The sequence below is a fragment of the Thermobia domestica genome, chromosome 18 (genome assembly GCF_964235325.1).
Source record: "Thermobia domestica chromosome 18, izTheDome1.hap1.1, whole genome shotgun sequence".
Lineage (NCBI taxonomy): Eukaryota > Metazoa > Arthropoda > Insecta > Zygentoma > Lepismatidae > Thermobia > Thermobia domestica.
Genome location: NC_137471.1, coordinates 53,618,715 through 53,640,567, shown reverse-complemented (window position 1 = coordinate 53,640,567; position 21,853 = coordinate 53,618,715). Strand labels below are relative to the sequence as shown.

General features: G+C 35.0%; 1 protein-coding gene across 7 annotated transcripts in view; it reads right to left on the bottom strand.

The window, feature by feature from the left end:
- Window positions 1-1,691: 1,691 nt before the first annotated feature.
- The window catches only part of LOC145674852 (uncharacterized), a 46,995-nt gene continuing 26,833 nt past the window's right edge, over window positions 1,692-21,853 (bottom strand). Inside the window, exons 1-3 of one of the 7 annotated variants that reach the window (XM_081745081.1) lie at window positions 19,542-19,676; window positions 14,652-15,131; window positions 1,692-6,807 (exon numbers count right to left, since the gene is read on the bottom strand). In XM_081745081.1, the coding sequence (XP_081601207.1) occupies window positions 5,976-6,807; window positions 14,652-15,025 (1,206 nt within the window). In that variant the 5' untranslated portion in view covers window positions 15,026-15,131; window positions 19,542-19,676 and the 3' untranslated portion in view covers window positions 1,692-5,975. Of the gene's footprint in view, window positions 6,808-13,699; window positions 13,820-14,651; window positions 15,132-18,918; window positions 19,043-19,541; window positions 19,677-21,853 lie in introns of those variants that run through there. The other 6 variants (XM_081745084.1, XM_081745083.1, XM_081745086.1 and 3 more) reach the window with 6 other exon arrangements.

The following is a 21,853-nucleotide window of genomic DNA, read 5'->3' as shown; positions in this document are numbered from 1 at the left end:
CTGTTTGTGTTGACTTAATTCATTTTGCAAGCTTTTCGTCTTCCTGACAACTAGAGGAGTATAAAGACCCTTAGTGACGCACAACAAGGAACTTTAAACCCCAGAAAGAGACATTACGCCATCGTAGTTTATGGATTTTATGTACCTAATTTAGTGTTGTACACGTTTTCGAGTAAACACAATGATTTTTAAGATAAACAATATTGAAAAACCTCTTTTTTAGTTTCTATTAAGAATAACTCCGCTTTTTGTCTTTATTCGCATTAATCGGGTGTAACGCCGAATTTCGCAAAAACTCGTGATAATATAAATGTGACTTCTGGTTCTGAAACGAAAAGTTTGATGTTTTCTAATTAAATACGCATTTTTATAACTTTTCGCAAATATATATCATTAGCAAAAATATTACGTTTCTACACATGGGAATTTAAACAATCTTTTCTCCGGAAAGCTTTTTCATACTCATTGCAAGTATATTAGTCCTCTTTATGATTATGCATATGGGACCTTATAAGACCCCTGTGCTCAACAGCTTTGTCACACGAATACCAGCAGGCGCGGTTACTCCACTTTGTGACTAAGCGTATTGTACTACAATCTAGCTTTTTGAGTTATATACATTTTCCTCCTTCAATACAAATAAATGACTTCTTTCCGGTATGAGTTTGCATATGGTACCTTAAATGACCCCTGTATTTAAAACCTTTGCCACGCTCAGTGGTATTACGTTATTTCACTCCTGTATGATTAAGATGGTAAGATATGATGTAAGGCTTCATCGTAAATGCTTTGGCACATTCAGCGAATTTATGTTGCCTCTGCTGTATAAGTAAGAATATACGAGCTTAAGTACTCTTCTTGGCAAAAGCCTTCCATCACTCAGCGCACAAATATGATCTATCTCCTCTTTGAGTAAAGATGTGATACTTTTAACAATTCCTGTAGCAAAAACCTTTCTCATACTCAGTGCATGGATGTAATTACTGTCGTCTATGATTATGCACATGGAGCTTGAAATGACCATTGTGCTTAAGAGCATTGAGCGAAGAAATGTTTTTTTTTTCTCCTGGATGAGCATACGGGACGTTAAAAAATCTCCACTTATAAAAGGCTCTCCCACAGTCACTGCAAATGATTGACCATTCATGTGTATGACTTGCGATGTGTACTTTCAAGGCATGCTCTCTAGTGAATCCTTTGAGCACAGATATGTGGTATTTCAGCTGCTTAATAAGATTTTATTTTCCAATACATTCCTAATTGTGTTCTTTCCTATTACTAGGATAGGCGTGTGAGGAATATATGCTATTAGTAGGCACCTCAAATAGAACATTGTTTTAAACTGTTTGTATTTTAAGCTTTATGAATAAGCATGTATATTTTAAAACTACTTCATCAGTCAACAATTTTGCCACACTTAGGGCAAATATGATTGCTTTCAACTGTTTCTACAATTAACCATGCGAACTACATTCCAGTTTTTCAAGTAAGTCCTGCAACAATAAATGCAGCGAGTTGGGTGTCTGCCAGTATGAAGAAACAATAGATTATTTTTAAGGTTTCGTTATATACGCTGTACTATAATTGATGAAACGTCGTTTCGCCTGCACTAATAGGGATGTTTTTTTTTTTTTTAACGAACTGTCGTACAGAACGCTTCGCCAAACAGAACACATGTCTATCAATGTATAAATAAATATGTTTTTTCGAAGTAGCTTTATGAGTAAAAGTCTTCCACAGTAAGTCCTACGATGTGATTTTTCACTATAATGTATAAGTGGCTCGTTCCTCAAATCGCCTTTAGCAATGTTTTTCTACAGTAAAACCTAGAATATGATCTGTCCGAATAGACGTACGACTTCAAACCTTCGGAACTACTCTACAATATTTGGAACCGGAGATATTGTACAGTAAAATTTTCAAAGAAAGTATTTAAGAATGTTTTTTATATTCTCACCTGCGTTTGCTTACTATACTGAAAACAAAATATTGTTTTCTCTTATGTAGAAAAAGTTTTTAACAATGGGTTCGTAATAGGACTCCCAGGGTTACAAATTATGTTTTTTCTATCCAAATGAGCAAAATTACCATTTACATAACACATAGTAGATTTCGGATTACTAATGTTAATCAAAATTACTTCATTAGTAACATAATAAAGTAAGTCCGGGTGTAGTAAGATAAAATGTCCTCTTGAATTACTCTGCATTATTGTGACGTTCTCTTTCTTCATCGACAATTTGAAATAATAATAAAAAAAATTCACAACTGAATAATTTTGAGAAACTTGTGGGTAAGCAAGTGGATAGTTTTGAAGGGCTACAGCCCGTTATTTCAAACCAGAATTACAACATGACATTTGTAGTAAAACCTTAGACATATTGTGCGCAACAGCTTCATCTTCTCCTATATGAAAAAAACTGAGTTCCTATATATGACTTCTCTGTTACTTCTTTGCTAAACTTGAAAGAATGGTAACTTTCACATGCATGAGCAAGGTGTTCCAATAAATAAGCATTTTGCCACAATTAGTCTAAGAATGTCATCAATCATATGTATGAATAAACACGCGAACCTTTAATTTCCTTTTTAAGCAATCGCCTTCTAAGAATAAGCACAGCGACGTGTCTTTTCCAAATAATAGCCTTGGCGCAATAACTAATATGATATACAATTTTAAATGTATGAGTAATAATGCAGACTAACAAATTACTTTTGTAATTGAAAGGCATGCCACAAAAAGGTCTTAGATTTGGATTTCACCTATATCAATGAACATCTGGATCTTTATGCAAGTTTTGCTTGAAATTCTTTTGCTGCTTACAGTGCAACTAATAGACATTCAATTGTATAAGTATTTATAACACGTTCTACAGTGAACAACATACTGCACTAAGTGCTAGCGTTTGCTCTTTCACATCCATTAGTACGCATTCGGACCCCTAAACAACCTTTCTGAATTAAGGTTTTGTCCCATTGTGTGTTGCAATGTGGCTTTTAATACTATGAACAAGCATGTGAGTCTTCAAACGAGTTTTCGTTGAAATCCCTTTGGCACGTTGCGTACAAGTAAATGGACGTACACCTGTATGAGTAATGGCATCTTTCTTCAAATCACATTTTGTAGTAAACGCTTTTCACAATGAAGGCAAGCATGTGGTTTTGCACCTGTATGAGTAATAGTTTGTTTCTTTAAAGCAGACATTCTAGAAAATTTTTTGCAACACAGAGTGCAAACATGTGGTCTTGCACCTATATCAGTAAGCAATTGACATTTGAAAGTACCTTTCCTACTAAAACCCTTTCCACAATAGTTCCAAGTATGCCATGTAAACCCCGTATGAGTAAGCAAGTGACATTTAAAAGTACCTTTCGGATTAACACTAGAAGCACGGAAAGTTTGAACCCCCTAGAAGCACGAAGCAGTCAAATTGACTGCTTTCCGTTTCTGACTAAAAAAGAAAATAATGGTGTCGCAGGATGACTGTATTTTGTGACTTTCTTATTGAGACACATATACAAGTAACCCCATCTCGCAAATTATTTATTTTATAATGTTTATTTATAAACATTAAGCACATCAAATATGTAATATCAAAATGTTTATGAATAAAATAAGGTTAATATCATAGATTTTAAAATAATGAAAATAGCCAAAGATTACTGTCAAGTCTTACATAGTAAATGTTTATTGTAAAATAATACTTTCTATGGTGTCTTTCGAAAATATCTTATTAGGAGGAGGCCATTATAGTGCCACTTTCACTTGGTGCACATAATTCGCTTTCGGATCTCTGCAGTACAATATCCACGAACGTACTTTCGACATTTGAAACATTTCTGCTGTTTTGTAGTTTTTGACAATCGTACTTGACATTGTATTCGCTTGCGTGTGGAAGGAACTTCCCTATCTTCAGATACGCTGTCACTGCCATTAGGACAGTGACTATCATCTCTTTAGCCAAACGTTGCGGATATTGTTGCCAGCTGATTTTCTTTCCAGTAGCTTCTTCGTATACTATCCACGAAGTCAAGCATGTAAAATCAACCAAGTTGAAAAGAACATTGACCACCGTCTATACTCACATTGCACTGTGTATTGCTGTACCATTTGACCCACGATGTCTACACCAAACTTTATCTGACTGTAATGTTATAGTTTTGGGTCGTGTTCTTTGGTGTCGCGGAAATTGATACTTATTATGCATGGAACTCAAGACACAAGCACTTTTGATCCGCTTACATTTGTAGACCTTTAATATATTACCACTCTGATCATGGTAAACATCAGGTTTTTTGAAGTTGCAAAACCTTTAGGAAGCTCTATTCTGTTTTGCTTTATCGTCCCAACTAAACTAGCACATTTATCACTAAAGCATTCAGCTAGTTTCGTTGTCGTGAAGAAGTTGTCACATGTAACACTTATTCCCTTTTAGTGAATGGATATATGAAACTAGACACTACAAATTCACTTAACTATGTCCCAGCAGGGCATTCCAAATCCTTGCCCAGATATGGAAAGTCTTAGGACATACTTTGATTGCATGTCGGCAAGTAATCAGAACTTGACGCCACGTTTATCTGATTTATTTGGCATATATTGCTGAAATCTACATCTGACATTCGTGGGATATAGTTGCACGGCAACGATCACGTCATGTGCTTCATAACATTTTGTGTACTTCTCAGTAAATGCATCCAAAAGTTCTGACACGAGTGCGAAATTGTCCGTTTGAAGTCTTGCAGATTTTGTTCCCTTTTCATCAAATTTGAAGTACCGTTTTGTATCATAGAACCTATCCCTATTCGTTGTTTACCTATAAATTAGTGGCCTGTTTGTTTTTTCCACAAGACCCTAATGGATATTGTAAAGTACTATTAGCACCTCAGTAAATAAGACCCAAAAAATATTGTAGTTCTAAAAGAGTTGAAGTCCATGTTTTTGAGTTCAGTTGAATACGTATACGCTTCAGCTTTAGTGCACTTCAGTATATGCCTCCTCATTGGCTCATCAAATAGTAAACGAAAAGCACTACTACATTCTTCCTCAGACACTTGCTTCATGCCAAAATTTATCTGTAATGGAGCTTCGCGAACAATATTCTGCTTACATAGGCGGCAAACGCCACCCTGTCCCAAATCCAATTTTGTTCCCATTGTTCCATCCGGAGCAATGAAACTGTGCCCACTATTTTCGTTGTATTCTCCATCATTGTTCCTTTTTTTCATCACTTGAATATAAAATGTTCTCTTCAGGTTGAAAAACACTCAAATTTTCATACCCTTCAGTAGAATCCTGCAAATTTTCATTATTTTCTTCAGACTCAATTTCTAAGAGATCAAGTATTTCTTGAGGTCTCATCGCAAAATGCCACATGTACGCGGTTCACCTCAACTATCTATACGTACTTACTATTGACCGCATGTACCTGAACTAATTTTGTTTGTCTACAATAACACACTACGCGATATCTTGTAAGACAGTGAAAAATCTACTATGAAGTTGTTAGAGAAAACAATAAGCTTTTTGTCTCAAATTACAATCAATAAAGGTTACAAATTTTCCTCTTGTATAGAAATAAGAAGTGTGTAATGCTGCCATATGCAAATCACAGACAGAAACACACATTTTCCATACTCTTTATAAGGCAGTCAAAATGACTGTTTCGTGCTTCTAGGTATAACTGACACTAGCGCCCCTGTGAAAAGCGACATAAACTTATTGTTGATATTATCAACAAGTGGACACAAAAATACTAAAAGTCAACGAGTTTCAGGGCCTTAGCGAAAACATTACAGAAGTTATACGAAATTATATTTCATGGAGCAGTCAAAATGACTGCTTCGTGCTTCTAGTGTTAAAAGCTTCTTCACACTAGGTTCACGTATGCCATAATTTTCCTGTATGAGTAAGCAAGAGACGTTTCAAACTACCTTTCGTACTAAAAGCCTTTCCACTAATAGGTGCAGGTATGCTACCTTTCCCCTGTATGAGTAGATATATGAGCCTTTAAATGATATATTGTACGAAATGCAAAGCCACAATGAGGACAAGCATGTATTTTTCCGAGTGTATGAGCAATAATGTGTTTCTTTAAATAAGACTTTGTAGAAAATGTTTTGCCACACACAGTGCAAGCATGCAGTTTCTCACCTGTATGAGTAATAGTGTGTTTCTGTAAATCAGACTTTTTAGAAAATGTTTTGCCACACACAGTGCAAGCATGCGGTTTCTCACCTGTATGAGTGAGCAAGTGATATTTCAAAATATCTTTCAGCCTAAAAGCCTTTCCACAATAAGTGCAGGTATGTGGTCTTTCCCCTGTATGAGTACTCAAGTGGAGTTTCAATTTATATTTCATACTAAAAGCCTTTCCACAAAAAGTGCAGGTATGCGGTCTTTCCCCTGTATGAGAAAACATGTGGGTCTTCAATTTAGTTTTAGTGGTAAACGTTTTGGAGCATTGTGGGCAAGTAGTTGGACTTGTACTTTTATGTGTAACACTATGAGTCTTTATCACACGTTTTGCAGTACACGTCTCTCCACATACAATAGAAGTTTCTGTTGTTTCGACTGTATGTGTTACGGTTTCATTTACAAATATAGATTCTACAGGGTGCTCTGTCCCATCAATAGGATATCCGCGTAAGGAACATCTGGTATCACTTGGCACCTGAATTAATGAAGCGGACCTTTGGCTATCGATTTCCACACTCGTATGATTTACAGAAGTATGTAATGTCAATTCGAAATTTTGGTCAGCTGTTTGTGTATTTTTGTACCCACTCCAAGGCGTGCTATGCGATCTGAAATATGTAAAATATACGTGTGACAGAAAAATCAATTACTGAATAGGAGACACCGACTGGATACCATTCTTCGTAACAAAAGACGAAAAAAATGGAGTTATAACGATGGTAAAAAAAATTAGACTCATTGCTGGTTAATAAATTATTTGAGTAATATAACAATTACACGCTGATATCGAAATAATATACTGTGCCTTAATTTCTAAGGTTATCAGGGGAAATTAACTATGAAAGGAAACAAAACTGTCACTGTGAGATTATTAGTTGGATATGTGCGGTAAAAGTACCTTTTCGCTTTATCAACATGTCACTCTTACGTAACAGTATCTCAATTTCAGTAATGACAGAATAAATGCACATGATGATTTTCTTATTACCCTGATTTCTGATGTAATTAAATGGCGTGAGAGTTTTCTTTCCTTGACCGATTACAATTTGCTACATAAACCTTTCCAGCAGCAGATTGTCTTTAGTTTCCAAACTCTTTGAACTAAGAATGTGCAAGATACTTAACCGTACCATGCTCACAAAGCTAAAATGCGCAAGTACGATACTACCCATCACGCTTCATTAAGGAGATGTTGATGTTAATTCTTAACGACGACCCTATTTCTGAAAGCGTACTGATCAGCAAATATTTCACAAACATAAAGATATTCATCCTCGTAATGAAACCACCACGAGTAATCATGCATCTATTTTTTGAGAAAATTAATATAGATGTTGCCTGAAGTTCCACTTCAGAAGATGGTGGAGCATGTCCAAGACAGCCAATCATTTGATCTTGTGCTGTTTTCAATGAGCACCTTCACGTTCTTTGCCGCGTTCTGATCACGTTTGTCGGGAGACTTGAGGTCCCAATTATTAACCCCTTTTGATTTCCGAATGAGACAGCAAAATTGCAATAAATCTTAGAAGGCGTAAAGCTAGAAATTCCTGTTACTTCCCAAAGAGTCTGACAATCGCAACTGACATTTGACGCCTGCGTCATGAATTGACCAGTGCTGAAGTGTCATGCGAACTTTTAAATAAATTAACGGAGGTCCTGCTGAGTAACTGATCCGGAAGAAGCCTATAATTTTAACAGACAATTATATCATTTTTGAATTAACGATATTATTTGATGAGTTCGTCCATTTTCGTCCCATTACTGTGCCTAGTATGAAATGAATCATGGAGTATTAATCACATTGCAGAACTCCTCTCCTGATAATAAGCTTGGATTACTGCAACCCTTTAATCCTACATGGGCAAAAACTTTTCAACCTTAATGAATTTAGGCTCGGATCGTTCCAATCCAAAAGCCGTACTAAAGCAGCACATCAATTGAGGAAAGAATTGTGTCTAAGCAATTTAAAATGAATAAATCTAAAGTTTTACGTCCCACTGTAACGCCGGCTAGGCTAAATGAGATGCTGATTATGACAAATCAATGAAATATTGGAATGAAGAAAGTGGGAGGAAATGGGCAAACCCCGAGAAAATCCACGAACACGGTGTTTGTCCACCTCCAAGTCCATTTGGCTGGAGCTGGGATCGAACCCGGGACACCATTAAAGATGAATGCTCTACTACTGAGCCATAGCGCCCCTCCCCCAAAGCAAATTGAGTGCTAATGAACTAGCGCGATATGTGTTACTATTATAACTCTCTCTCCAGAAAATTTTAGTATTGTTTAGCTCTCTCCGATCTACTACTGACAATTTCATTCACCTCAAAGGTATTTTTCATAAAGGCCTTCTTTCGCTTTACGTCAGAAAGAAGTATGGTGCACCATAGACTGGATACATAGCGCAGAAATCAATTTAGTTCAGATTGCAATGCGATAGCACTCGCTTATAAGAATTCCTGCAATTAACAGGGTTTTTCCTTAAGGCATCAGCCTCCGTATTATAATATTTGCTTTAACTTTCAAAAAGTTACGAAGTATATTCCGGTTCTTAACTCCCGCAAAGATTACCTTGAAGATATTGTCACTTGTAGCTGTTTCAAATATCTTCGTTAATCGCAGGACGGCTTCAGCTTAAATATTTTTGCTTGCTGATCGTATCATGCATGTCTTTTTTAAATAAATCCTCTTTCCTTCCTCAAAAAGTTCCCCTGTTGAACCAGACAGTTACCTTAATGACACTAGAAACTTGTATGCTCATAGGGCCCGAATTCAGGGTATAATTATTCGTCATAACTTACCGTAGACACTTAATAAACTCTTCGACATAAATGTGCTTGTAGTAATTTTATATCATCATGGAAGTGTTCAAGGTGTAATATTTTTGATTCGATGCAAATTATACTACGGTTCTATTCAATCATTTGAACTTTCATTTCAGATGGAACAACTTCAAACAACTTATCAGAATTTCAAAAGCTACTGAGATACTTCGTACCATTTCTGGTCCTATGATTTCTGTTTAAAAAAAAAAAAAAAAAAAGAGCACATGTTATTATTTATTTTACAAACTTTTCATAAACTACAGTTTACTATGCTTATTATGTCTCTATCCTTAAAGCTCCACTCTTCGTAGTAACCATTCTCGACAGGCTTCATGGCTATATGTCATGCTTATGAACTATGCGTCAGATGTAGGCATTCTGTTATGAGAGCCTCAACGCAGGTAAATTTTCGTAGCCGTCTGCATGCTTGACATATGTTTGAACTTGTCCAATATTTACGTTGAAGCCACAAAAAAAAAAAAAAAAAAAAAAAAAAAAAAAAAAAAAACGGTCGATTACTATCATACGCAATCCAGCAATAAAGCAACAAGAAATGTATTGAAATGTTAAGAAAATTATTCTAACTTTATTCTGTTGTATTCGAACGGCACAGGGAAGAAGCAGTTTCTTGGCTATTCTTTCGGCATGCGGAAAGAAAGCACAAAATTTGGCATGTACTATGTGTTCGGTATTTCCAACCGAAATAACCGAAAATAACGTTGCTCACAAACACTCGTTTCAGCTAACACCATGTCATGTGCTTATCAGAATTGACCTGTAGAACGTTAATAAAATTGTGGAAGTGTTTTTGGAATATACATTCTCCTAGATATAATTTTGTTTAAATGAAATCAGCTGCAGCAATATAACTATACTTTTGTTGGCTTTTGGTTGCTGGAGATTAAGAATGGTGCATAGAGAGCCGTTGCACTAGTAGAGCCCCTTCCCCACATTCGGTAATTATTTTTATTGGGTGTGGTCTTCTGACAATCTGAATGGAACCAGATAAATGAAAATAAATTCATCTTTGTTAAACATGTTAACATAATTGGCAATCACCTTTCTATACTAATTTTAAAGCTTCTGGAACACCGGTGCATCAAACATTTCTCTCTTGCATTGAAATTTTGTAAATTAGTCAAACATTTACTTTTAAACTATGTGTGATATACATGCATATATATATATATATATATATATATATATATATATATATATATATATATATATATATATATATATCTGAGTATACGAAAATTTTTGGGGGGATACTGATACACAAGAAACCATTCATGACCATCTGATACTATTATACATATCTTTATTAATTTTTCAATGTTCATATTTCATAATATGTTCTTGCGATTAAAATGCATCAGGTTTTCTGAAGTGTATTTTAGAGAATTCCCTTTATATGCTTGATTCATATTGTTAATTAATTAGTTATATTCTTATTTTTTCTTTCTTTCATTGTCTTACTTTATCAAGATCACTCCACGTGTTTTACGCAAACGTTATTTTGTATTTTATTCTGAACTTATTTTGCATTAATGCGTTTTAGAAAACTTGTTTTGATATATTAGAATTGTTAGCGATTGCTGACCAAACCAAGAAGTTAAAGCTTCCCTTAAACTCCAATCAATCAACTAATTCAAAAATGGAATTATTCAAGCAAACAATCATTACATGAAAAAAAAAAGTTGAAACTACAATAGTATGACACGTTATACCTACAGTTGAACTATCATATACTGTTTCCAATTGGAGGTGATACCGAAAATGTATGATTGTTAACCGTTCCGAACTCAGGTGGCGAGAGACACACACAGGTATGTCACTTTTTTAATCCCCTCCTGTGTTGACACTAATTAATATATCGGGATAATTTTTTTTTTCCAATTATGGTTGGACAGTTTACCGTATTAGTTTTTTTCTTCTGACTGTCGAAATTCCTTCTTAAATTTCAGCTCAAATTCATAAATTCGTGAATTTTCGAATTTTCTTTTACCTTTGCCCTACATAACGCACCATAGAAACTTTCAATACGATAATTAGGGAAAACAGATTTGAGGTTTACAGTACCCGTTGTTCCCTAAGTTGAAAGATAATTGTTATTCTTTTTCGCTAGAATGAGATTTTTTAATGACATGCTTAGTTTATTAGATATAGTTATGATACTTCTAGGATATATTAATGGTGTACCAGAGTTTATTTTAAGATACTACAGACGTGTCTAGTAACAATGTTTCCAATCACAAAATTATTTGATTTTAGGTGTAAAAATTGCAAAATATCCCACTTTTCTTTCTTGTTAGCGACATTGGAATAACCGTACCAGTATCTGAAAACCTCGTTCTTGGTAAACACAATGCAGCATACAATGTTTCAATAGGACAATTAGGGAAGCTGCAGCACATGTATAACTCTTGATTTTTGCTTCTAAAACGGAAAAGTGTACAAATATCCTCTGTACAATGAGAGAGAGAGACCTTTCTTCCTCTTTTTATAAGACAGCCAGCGACTTCAGATTTTCTATGTCAACATACCAAAGAATTTTTTAAGTGACTTCCACCATATGGGAACAGTAGTGGCAGTCCAAAAAATCTTGAAATTCGTTAAGGAATTTTTTGTAAATTTTCACTCCTATGTTTCTCTCCCACTTGCAACACCGCAATGTAAATTACACCAAAAAATAGCCACATCCCCCTACTAAACTACATCAATCGAGTAAATAGTTTTTGAGCAATAAGTCACTAACTGAAAATGTAGGAAAACGTCGCAAATGATCTGGGTCCGAAAGGGTTAACTTCATTACACCAGTGCACAGTGGGCAAGAAACTTCAAAAACTTGGCGAAAAGAGGAAGTCGTTTTTTAATTTTTATGGAACTTGGTATGCAGAAGTACGAATTTGATACTAAAAGGGAAAATGGTGGAAAAAAATTCAAATATATATATATGTTTGTGTGTGTGTGTAATATGAGTATAGATATTCAGAAACAAACGGATTTGAAACTAGCAACAAGTGAAATCATACTTGCTATACACTATTATGCTTCGAAACGTCACAAACTATCGCAGCCACTTTTTTCTACGACCTATATCACTTAACTGTTTGTGTTTTCTGTGCTGATTGTCTTCGTATCTCTGGTTACTCACTTGTTTCCCAGCTTGATTCTTTTTAGAATATGTTGTCTGATTTCCCGTGCTCAAATGTTTAATATTCTCATTTCACATCGTAGAATTCACATTGCTCATCACTGTATTAACCTCAAGGTTGAATGAAAAGGAAAGTGGAAAAATAGATACATAGGTACTTATATGGCTATTTATTCAGAATCAAACTCAATCCTTGTTGCACGCATGTGTGGCTTCAGGAGAGAAAGGACTTCCTGGCGGTGCTTTCTTCTGTTTCGTTGAGACATGTCCTGTCGGAAGGTGGAAGTTAGGGGATCAGGTGCCACAAATAGTCGGAACATAATATTTTCCACTGCCTTTTCTTTCGAGCACTTACGTGAGTAATGCTATTGGTACTGTTTAATGTGCTCTCGGTACTGCTGATGTACAACCGGGCCTCTTCGAACATTTGTCCTGTTGGAAGCAAAGCATGAACGGTGATACACTGGCTATGAGAGAGAATCTTCTGAACTGATAATGGCATGTAGAATAACGGGTAATATGCAATATACAATTCCGGGATATCATTGGCACAGTTTTTAAATCTCTCTCTCTCGATATCCAGTCCTGAAGATAACGCTCGTAGTAACACAGAGCACTTTTCGATGAATTTCGTGTGGAGTCCTATTATCGTAGCTACAGTTTCCGCATTGTGAAGAAACCTTCCAGCCATGTTGCGTTCTTTTCATGTGCCGCTGCCGCCCGGCTTTGGTTAATCAAGTATGAGAGCTAACTTAAGCTTTCAATTTCTTTTATATGTCTGACTTCCTTTCCTTTGTGCTTTTCTGATTTTCTTTCCCAACTTGCCATTTCTTTATATCTAGTCTTCAGGCCACATGAAGAAGCCACCCCAGGAACGTAATAACTACATATAATATAAAAAGACAAAACTTGAAGGAGTCGGGATTTTTAGGCTTGCTGATGGAAGTCTTCTATCTGTCCATATCTTTAGGTTTTGTGACGCATAAATAACAAGTTTGTGTAGACTTTTGCGTGGTCATACCGTTGCTGATTTGCCGCCTAGCATCGTCAAATGGATCCTGTGTTGGACATGAAACGCCATATATTCAACGTCAGACTCTTACCTGAATCGTACGACGTTGCAGTGTGTCTTACAGATTGTGTCCAGAACTTACTAATCTTGTTCGCTGTAGTTGAACTTCTAGATTTCTTGTAGTACTTTTGACTTGTCAAGTTCTCTTTGTTCTCTGCACTTTATCGTGGCTGCGTAAACAAGAGTGTCTTCATTCTTGGATGACTGAATTGCCTGTCTTTCTTCTCTTTAGTCTTTCACTGCTTTCTACTAAGTCTGCTTTGGGAGTTTGATATTTGCCGAGGTGGATGGCAATGGTTCACTCTCACCCAGATTAATATCAGTACTCAGCCAGTTCGCATAATTTCTCACTACCTTATCGTACTCGAGATTGCATTTGTCGAGGTTATGGAACATCGGATAGGAAAAGGTGGCTACTGCTTTTTGGTCATCACTACATAACATACCTCTATCTAATATTTCATCTTCCACGAAGCTCAGAAGCTGCTGCTTCTTCGCTTCCATGTTCTCTTCTGCATTCCTCAGAAAGTCAAATAGCTTTCCATTAGTTATTTTATGTGGTGTTGCTGTGAAAAGAGATCAAACTAGGTATTAATATGGTGTATTTTGGTTACAAAATTTCACACACCATCCACAGTAAATAAGCGCTTACAATCTAAACAGGCAAAAACGGGCAAAAATGGTTCATTGCTTCTGAAACATAAATAATTCAAGTATCACACTGCGAAAATCCCCATCTTCTATCCGCTTTTCCCGGATTGAAAACCTAAGAAACCATAAAATATATATTTTTCTTCGTGACTGACAAGCTACTTCTCCATAAGCATCCATATAATCGACAAATTACATATAATGTCAAAACTAGATATGTATCATTGAATTAAAATATACACATATAGATAAACAATAGTTACTCATCAGTGGATATGATGCTCATGTCCGTAAAAATATCGCGAAATTAACCTTTTGTACCATAGAAAATACATAGAACGTTTACAAAGTTTTGCTTTGGCTTTCTCTGCTGATCAAAACAGTGAACATATGTCAGTAACACTGACACCTGTATACGATTGGGAACTTCCTAGGATATGCGTTAGGTGATAGACCCTTTGACGAATTTTCATTTTTGAGGTTTTCGTCATGTTTTTGGGGTTCTTGGCCTACTGTGCAGTGCCAGCGGAACTTTAATGTGAAAAACATGCATATTAGACTTTTCTTTCTGATAAACCTGATATATAGGTCAGTGTCTGAAAAAATAAAAATTTATTAAATTTTATATTCAAGAAATAAATGTTAATACTTTACAAAGAAATACTATATATATATATATATATATATATATATATATATTCAATATTTTCAGGATTTTCAAATTTGATATATTACGAAATTACGTACCTTTGACTATAAGATTCCCCTTTTCCATTTTCAATTCCATCCTCAAATGGCGATGAATCAGCTGATTTTACAGATGAGGCAAACCTATCAATTTTTAATTCGTCAACGAAATCGGTTAAATATGTGTTATCATCATTGATTTCTGGCTCAGGCTTCACTACGGGTAGTAATCCCGAAGTTGGAGATGTAACGTTCTGATGTGTTATCGGACTCTCATTTTGGTCTACTGTCAGCTTGGCTTCTTTGTTATCCGTGAATTGCACACAATTTTCACCAACTGGATTTCCATTAAAACGTTTGTTTTTTTCAGCCACGTGCACAATTTCCGATATCATAGAAATTAATTCACATGTAAGTTTATGTTCATCTTCCATCGTGACAATTCCAACATCTACTTGCTAACAATCACCTAAAGGACATGAACTAATTAGAAGGTGATTGTGAATTAAACGATGTTTCCAGGTAAAAGTTTCTCGTTTCCTACAAAAATAATACAGAAAATATTTACCAAAGAGATTGGAAAGGTAAAAAAAAATAATATGGAATCGAGAGTTGTATATACAGTCAACGACAAAAGAAAATTTTTATCTCATATCTGCCAAACTACATCAAATTGGCATTAGTACTTAAGAATGAATGTGTAGTAGTAATAGAGGTATATTCACGCGCAATGCATCTATTGTGCTGCCAAAATGTCTTGAGCCGTGGCAAAAATGCGAACTAAAGCTCACACTCTCACACACCCACGCGTTGAACCAATAAAGGTTCAGCTGTTGCTAAGCGAGAGAAAGCGAGTGGAATTCCTTCAGCCGATAGCAGCGCTTGCAACGGAAGACTAGGGATCAAGTCAATGTGGCATTAGAATAAGTGCGTAGTAGTTTGAGTACGAATGATGCGGGCTACAAATCTATGTACATCTCAGAAGACTTGTAATATGTATACAAAATGCCCACACTCTTCTTTGCTTTCTGCAGGTTTGTACTCCTTTCGCGTATTATATTCTCCTTTAGATCTCACTATCTTTACGCTAGGTTATTCTACGATTTTTCGTGGTAATTCATGTTAACAGATACAATACTGATCTTGTATGGCCAATGTACAAGTTCTTGTACAATCACGCCTGAAACGAATAATGTGTACATACTGAAAGACGGTATACATCGGGACAGCTTTAAAGGGCTCTTTCCCCAACCACTGCTTCTTTTCACCCCCACAACTCTCGGTTAGTCCTCGCGAGCGTGTAAGCTGTCACCGCTCTCAGTGTTGCCGTACCTCCGATCAACTTGTGTAGTTACTTGAGTAAAATAAGGAGACAGCTTTCCTTCCTGTTTTCAGTTAACAACAACAATTTTTTTTTAAATATTTCAACTAGGAAAAAGGAAAGAAAGCAAAGGAATCGAGGCAACATTGGTTTTTAGCCAGAAGGGATCATAAATCTCTACCACGTGTCGCGAAGACTAATAAGGAAAGGTCCAGAGGGGTGAACAAGGTTTTTAGAATTCCTGGAAAAAGAGCCCTCTCTTTCTGTCCCAATGTATATTAGTTTTACTGCAGAATACTTTTTGTTATTAGAAAAATAACACACGGATTTGTTCAGCTGATGGTGTTTTAAGAACATAACTGTAACTTAGAAGTTATAAAAATGTTACACCTCTCCCTGAAACGAAAATGTTAATAGATAGATAGATAGATTAATAGATCGCTAAATCAATACTAAAATCAAAAGCTGCAGTGGATTTCTATCACTTCTGGTTTTAATAGATAATAAAGGATACAGAAAATGTATTCCTGGAACGTTTAATTCATTAAAAAAAATTACTTCACGATATCTGTTGAACTTTATCTTCTACAGTGATGAACAAGAGTTTGTAATGGTCAGTTTCTATCACTTATATTTTGAATACTGCCTCCGTATCCAAACTTCTATGTTGTATCTTTTAATCCTTTGCGTTGTTGGTAAATGTGATGATACAAGTACTCCTTGAAATTTATTTCGTCTCTTGGACGGATGGACACATAGATAAAGTAAATGAGTAACGGAGTTTCCCTAAGCAAATCTACTGAACAAGATTTGTTCATAATTATAGTACTTTTCTGAACAGAATAAAAGTTACGCCCAGTATCAGTAATGAACACTCAAAATAAAATGTATATGGAGAAAGTTATACCTCTTCATGAGGACATACGTTTTTGGAGAGGGTAAACACTGGCATCTCCCGTTAATGTACATAGTAGGAAAAGTCCGGAAATCCGGATTTTATTACGTTTCTTTAGTCAAAATCATATTCGTAAATAGCATTTTACTCTTGCACTACTTATATTTAATTTTATTGCATTACTTACAAATATTGGTTAGTTTTACTTGTTTCAACTGAAATAGTATGCTATAAAGTTATTAAAAAAAAAAAAGAATCCCACTTTACTTGCGTGTTCTTAACATCTTCGGATACCTTCGCATAAAAAAATGAAATGCAATCTTTCAGTTTTATGTCCCACGCTTATGCAGGTTAGGCTAAAGCAGACGGTGATTAAGAGAAATGAATGAAATAGTGGAATGAAGTGGAAACAAACGATAGAACCCCGAGAAAACCCACGAGCACGGTGTTTTGCACCACAAAGCCCACACTAATGATGGGTAAATTCCCGGGAAGATATTTTTCGGGAATGTTCCCAAAAATGGGAATTTTCCGGGAATTTATTTACAATCACAATGAAAATTGCAATCTATTACTACATTATAATTTCAAAGTTAAATTCATTTTTATATCAGCATATTATTACTTTTGTCCCCAGATGAGTCTTTAAAATGTATATTCTGGACGATGTTATGTTATTTTATTAATATTTTATTATATTTAGAGAGTATGCATAAATGGATACTTATTTACAATATGTTCTATGAAAGTAAATATGTTTCAGAAGTGGTATAGTAAGTCCACATACTTTAAACTGCTAAAAAGTTTAAATTTACATGTAAGTGGATTTTCTAAACTTCACTCTACTACTGACATTATAAACATATTCAATTTTTAAATATTATATACAAATTAGGTTGGGTAACTGCCAGAAGACACATATCCTACCATTTTGACAACATTTGCGCATAAATATGTATGTTCACAATATTTGCAAGATACTTTCCTATTTTTATAATTTTGCATGTAATATTCCCACACACGACATTTCTTCGTACCAATTCTCGAAATTTCATGCGTTAATTCACATGTAAAAGAAGTCCGAGTACCTCTTCGAAAATTCGAGTCAGAGAAAGTAGACAGACCGACGTCTATTACTAAGGTGGTTCAGGGTTTATTAATAGTAGTTCATCTCTATTTCTACATAATTCTACATTACTTTTCAAAATAGATCCTTTTTCATCCTTTATAAATCAGTACTTTGCTACTTTTGGCTATTGTTTAGCTTTCGGGGGCCAGATTGTGCACCTACTTTTTGCGATATTCTATTCCCATGCGGTTGTTTTATGGTTTCATACGTTAAATTACGTTACCAATATTAAATTTAGACAGCATTGCCGAGCGAGCGTAAGCGAGTGAATGCGGGTTAGAGCCCCTCAGGACACGTTGTTTTATATCTTCGTTACCAACAATTCACTTTTTTTCTAACATATATCACTTTCACTTACCTTTACGGTTTGTACAAATTTCCTACTGCCCTAAAAAAATGTGCTCGATACTTTTCTGACTACTTAAACACCATTATCAACTCATTTCTTCCGTAAATGGTCCTACTTTTTCTAGATTTGGCCCCAATACTAAACAATTATCCTACTTTCAGTGCAAATGGAAACGGAGCTTTAAAAAATCATATTATTATTTATATAAAGTAGTCAAAGAATTTTAAATTTTTTAACCTCAAAATTTTTTAAAACCTACAAGTAAATCATAATATATTAAAATAAAGCAATTAGTGATATAGTTCTTATAATTTGGAAGAAAAAGTAAAGAAATGGAAATAAATTCCTTCCCGGGAATTTATAGGCCAGGGAAAAAACCCGGGAATATTCCCATTTTTTAAATTTCTTCCCACCGCCCATCACTAGCCCACACGGGGCGAGCTGGGGTCGTACAAAGGACCCCAATCACCAAAGGTAAACACTCTACCACTGAGCCACCGCGACCCTCTTCCGCTGAGAGATCATTTAGTTTGGATTCCACGTTAGTAGGTGCACGTCTCATATAGCCTCGATGCTGAACGGGTCGTTAAACTTAAAATCAACTCAACTCCACCTATATTTCAGACGCTTTACCAGAATCTTTTCATAATCCCTCACCACGTCAAGAATCCTTACACCGCGATCAATGTATATAGAGTATTACAGGCAGCACATTTTCTGCTATCGAGTGAAAAAAATACCCAGAGTTCCTGCACGATGTGACGTCACGTGGAAGAGAGCGCGAAATAAATGCATTTTAATCGAATACAGTGCGAGCTGTTGATGCATCAAATTTTTAAAGTGTAGTTTATTGTTGAGACAAAATAATAATAATAATAATAACTGTGCTGTTGCCCAATATCCCAATTGGGGAAAGAAGACTCCAGATATAATGTATCACCGTTTTCCAAAGAAATTGTCGGTACAACGAGAATGGGTTTCTCAATGTAAACGTGCGGACAGAATCAATTTCAACAATGCACGTGTGTGTTCTATTAATTTCTTACCCGAAGATTATGAGAGAGACTTACAACATGAGCTTCTTGGGCTACCTGTAAGAAAAAAGCTCCACCCTGATGCAATTCCTTCTTTGCACGTCCCAAATTGGCATGGAGATGAATATGTTGTTGAGAGCACTAGCACAACGAACAAAAGTAAGTAGGTAAGAGAAAATAATTTATTTTTAAATGTACATAATTTAAAAGATATTTAAATACCTAGAGCCTGGGCGCCGATTCTGGGAACGGGAGATAAAGTCTGGGCCACCAAGTTTCCTTCCTTCCGAAACTGAATATACTTGCTTGCATTTAACATATCTCCTTGAACACCCTCCGCTCCCAACAACCAAATCCGGGTGCGACTCAATGCGGAAGCTCGTGTGGTTCGGATTCCACGTTAATCAATAGGTTCCTTCTCATATTGCCTTGCTGCTGAAAGGGACGTTAAAATCAAAATCAACTCAACAACAATAATTTTACAGAATTCGACGCCCTTGGCTAGGGCTTCATTCCATATCGGTCTGCATCAACGCAATGTAAAATTCACTTTTTAATTTGTGATATTTGATATCAGATCTGATTTTGCGCTAGTGATGGGTAAATTCCCGGGAAGATATTCCCTGGGAAGATTCCCAAAATGGGAATTTATGTTCAATCAGAAAGAAAATTGCATTCTATTACTATATTATGATTTCAAAGGTGAATTAATTTTTATATCACAGTATATAATTACTGTTGTCCACAGAGTATTCTTTAAAATATATATTCTGAACGGTACTATGTTACTTTATTAAAACTTTATTATATTTAGAGAGTACGCATAAATGTATATTTATTTACAATATGTTCTATCAATTAATTATGTGTGAAAAAATTAATACTTTTAAACCACTAAACAGTTTAAATTTGTATGTAAGTGGATCTGCTCAACTTGCCTTTATTACTGATATTATAAACACATTATATTTATAAATGTTATAAACCAATTAGATTGGGAAAATGCTAGAAGATTATGTCTCATCAATTTATCAACATTTGCGCATACAGATTTATGTTCACAAAATTTTCAAGATACTAACTTATCTTTATATTTTAGCACGTAACGTTGCCATACACGACTTTTCATTCTACCTATTTCTCGAAATTCCATACGTTAATTCACATGTAAAAGAAGTCCGGGTACCTCTTCAGAAATTCGAGTCAGAGAGAGGAGACAGAAAGACGTTTATTTATTTAATTATTTATTTCATTTTCCGCCGTAAGAACTTAGCGTTCATGGCTTCGTCAAGAGATACAGTTACTATTACAATTAATAATAATAATAATTACAAGAGAAACGCTACAATTAATAATACAGTTATTTAAAAAAAATAATATATAATAATACAATATATATAATAATAACAATAAATTTATACGTAACAATAAAACTAAAAGTGTATTTTTAGAGAAAATATAAATTGTACCTTATTTTATTTATTTCAAAATTCAAATAAATCGTAATATTTATATTACAAAGAAAGATCACACTGAAGAATTCATCTAAACCATAGAAAAGATGTTTAAGTAACAGTAACTTGAGCTGTCTTTTAAACTGCAAGCTTGGCACTCGTTTGATGCGATCTGGTAAGTTATTATAAAGTTTTATTCCTATCTGGTGTAACGAATTTTGAGTTCTTGTTAGACGGAAATTTTGAATATGAATATGATTGGTTGTTCTTGTGTTGTATTGGTGTAGGTCCGAATTGAGTTGAAAGTTTCTTTTATTCATATGTATGAATGATGTTGTTTCGAGAATGTATATACACGGCAATGGTAATATTTTAAGTTTCTGAAACAGTGGTCTACTTGGTGTATGAAACGGAACTGATAACATTATTCGTAACATTTTCTTCTGCATTGTAAATACTTTCTTTGCATAACAGGTATTACCCCAGAAAATGATTCCATACGATAGAATTGACTGGATCAATCCGAAATAAATTGTTTTCAATGTTTCTGTAGTTAGAATCTTACTAACTTTACGTATAAGATATATTTTCGCGCTTAGTTTTCTCAACAAATCATTTACGTGATCATCCCATGTTAACTTAGAGTCTAATTTTAACCCTAAAAATTTACAAGTGTCAGATATCCGCATGAGTTCCCCATCTATACGTATTTGATGTATATTTAGAGAGTTCAGTTTTCCTTCATTGAAACTCATTATAGTTGTTTTCGCTGTATTTAAGTTAAGTTGGTTTGCTTTTATCCATTCTGCAATTTTATCTGTCGTGTTCTTAAGTATGAATTCCTCGGAGCAAATGTTATTTGAAATATCAACTAAAATGTTTGTATCATCCGCAAAAAGTACGCTTTTGTTTGGAAGTATATAATCGGGGAGATCGTTAATGTATATAAGGAAAAGTATAGGACCTAATATTGATCCTTGTGGAACTCCGTGCCTAATGTGTCTTACCTCTGACTTGTTTGGACCTATTTCTACATATTGCATGCGGTTAGTCAAATAGGATTGGAACCATAAATGAGCA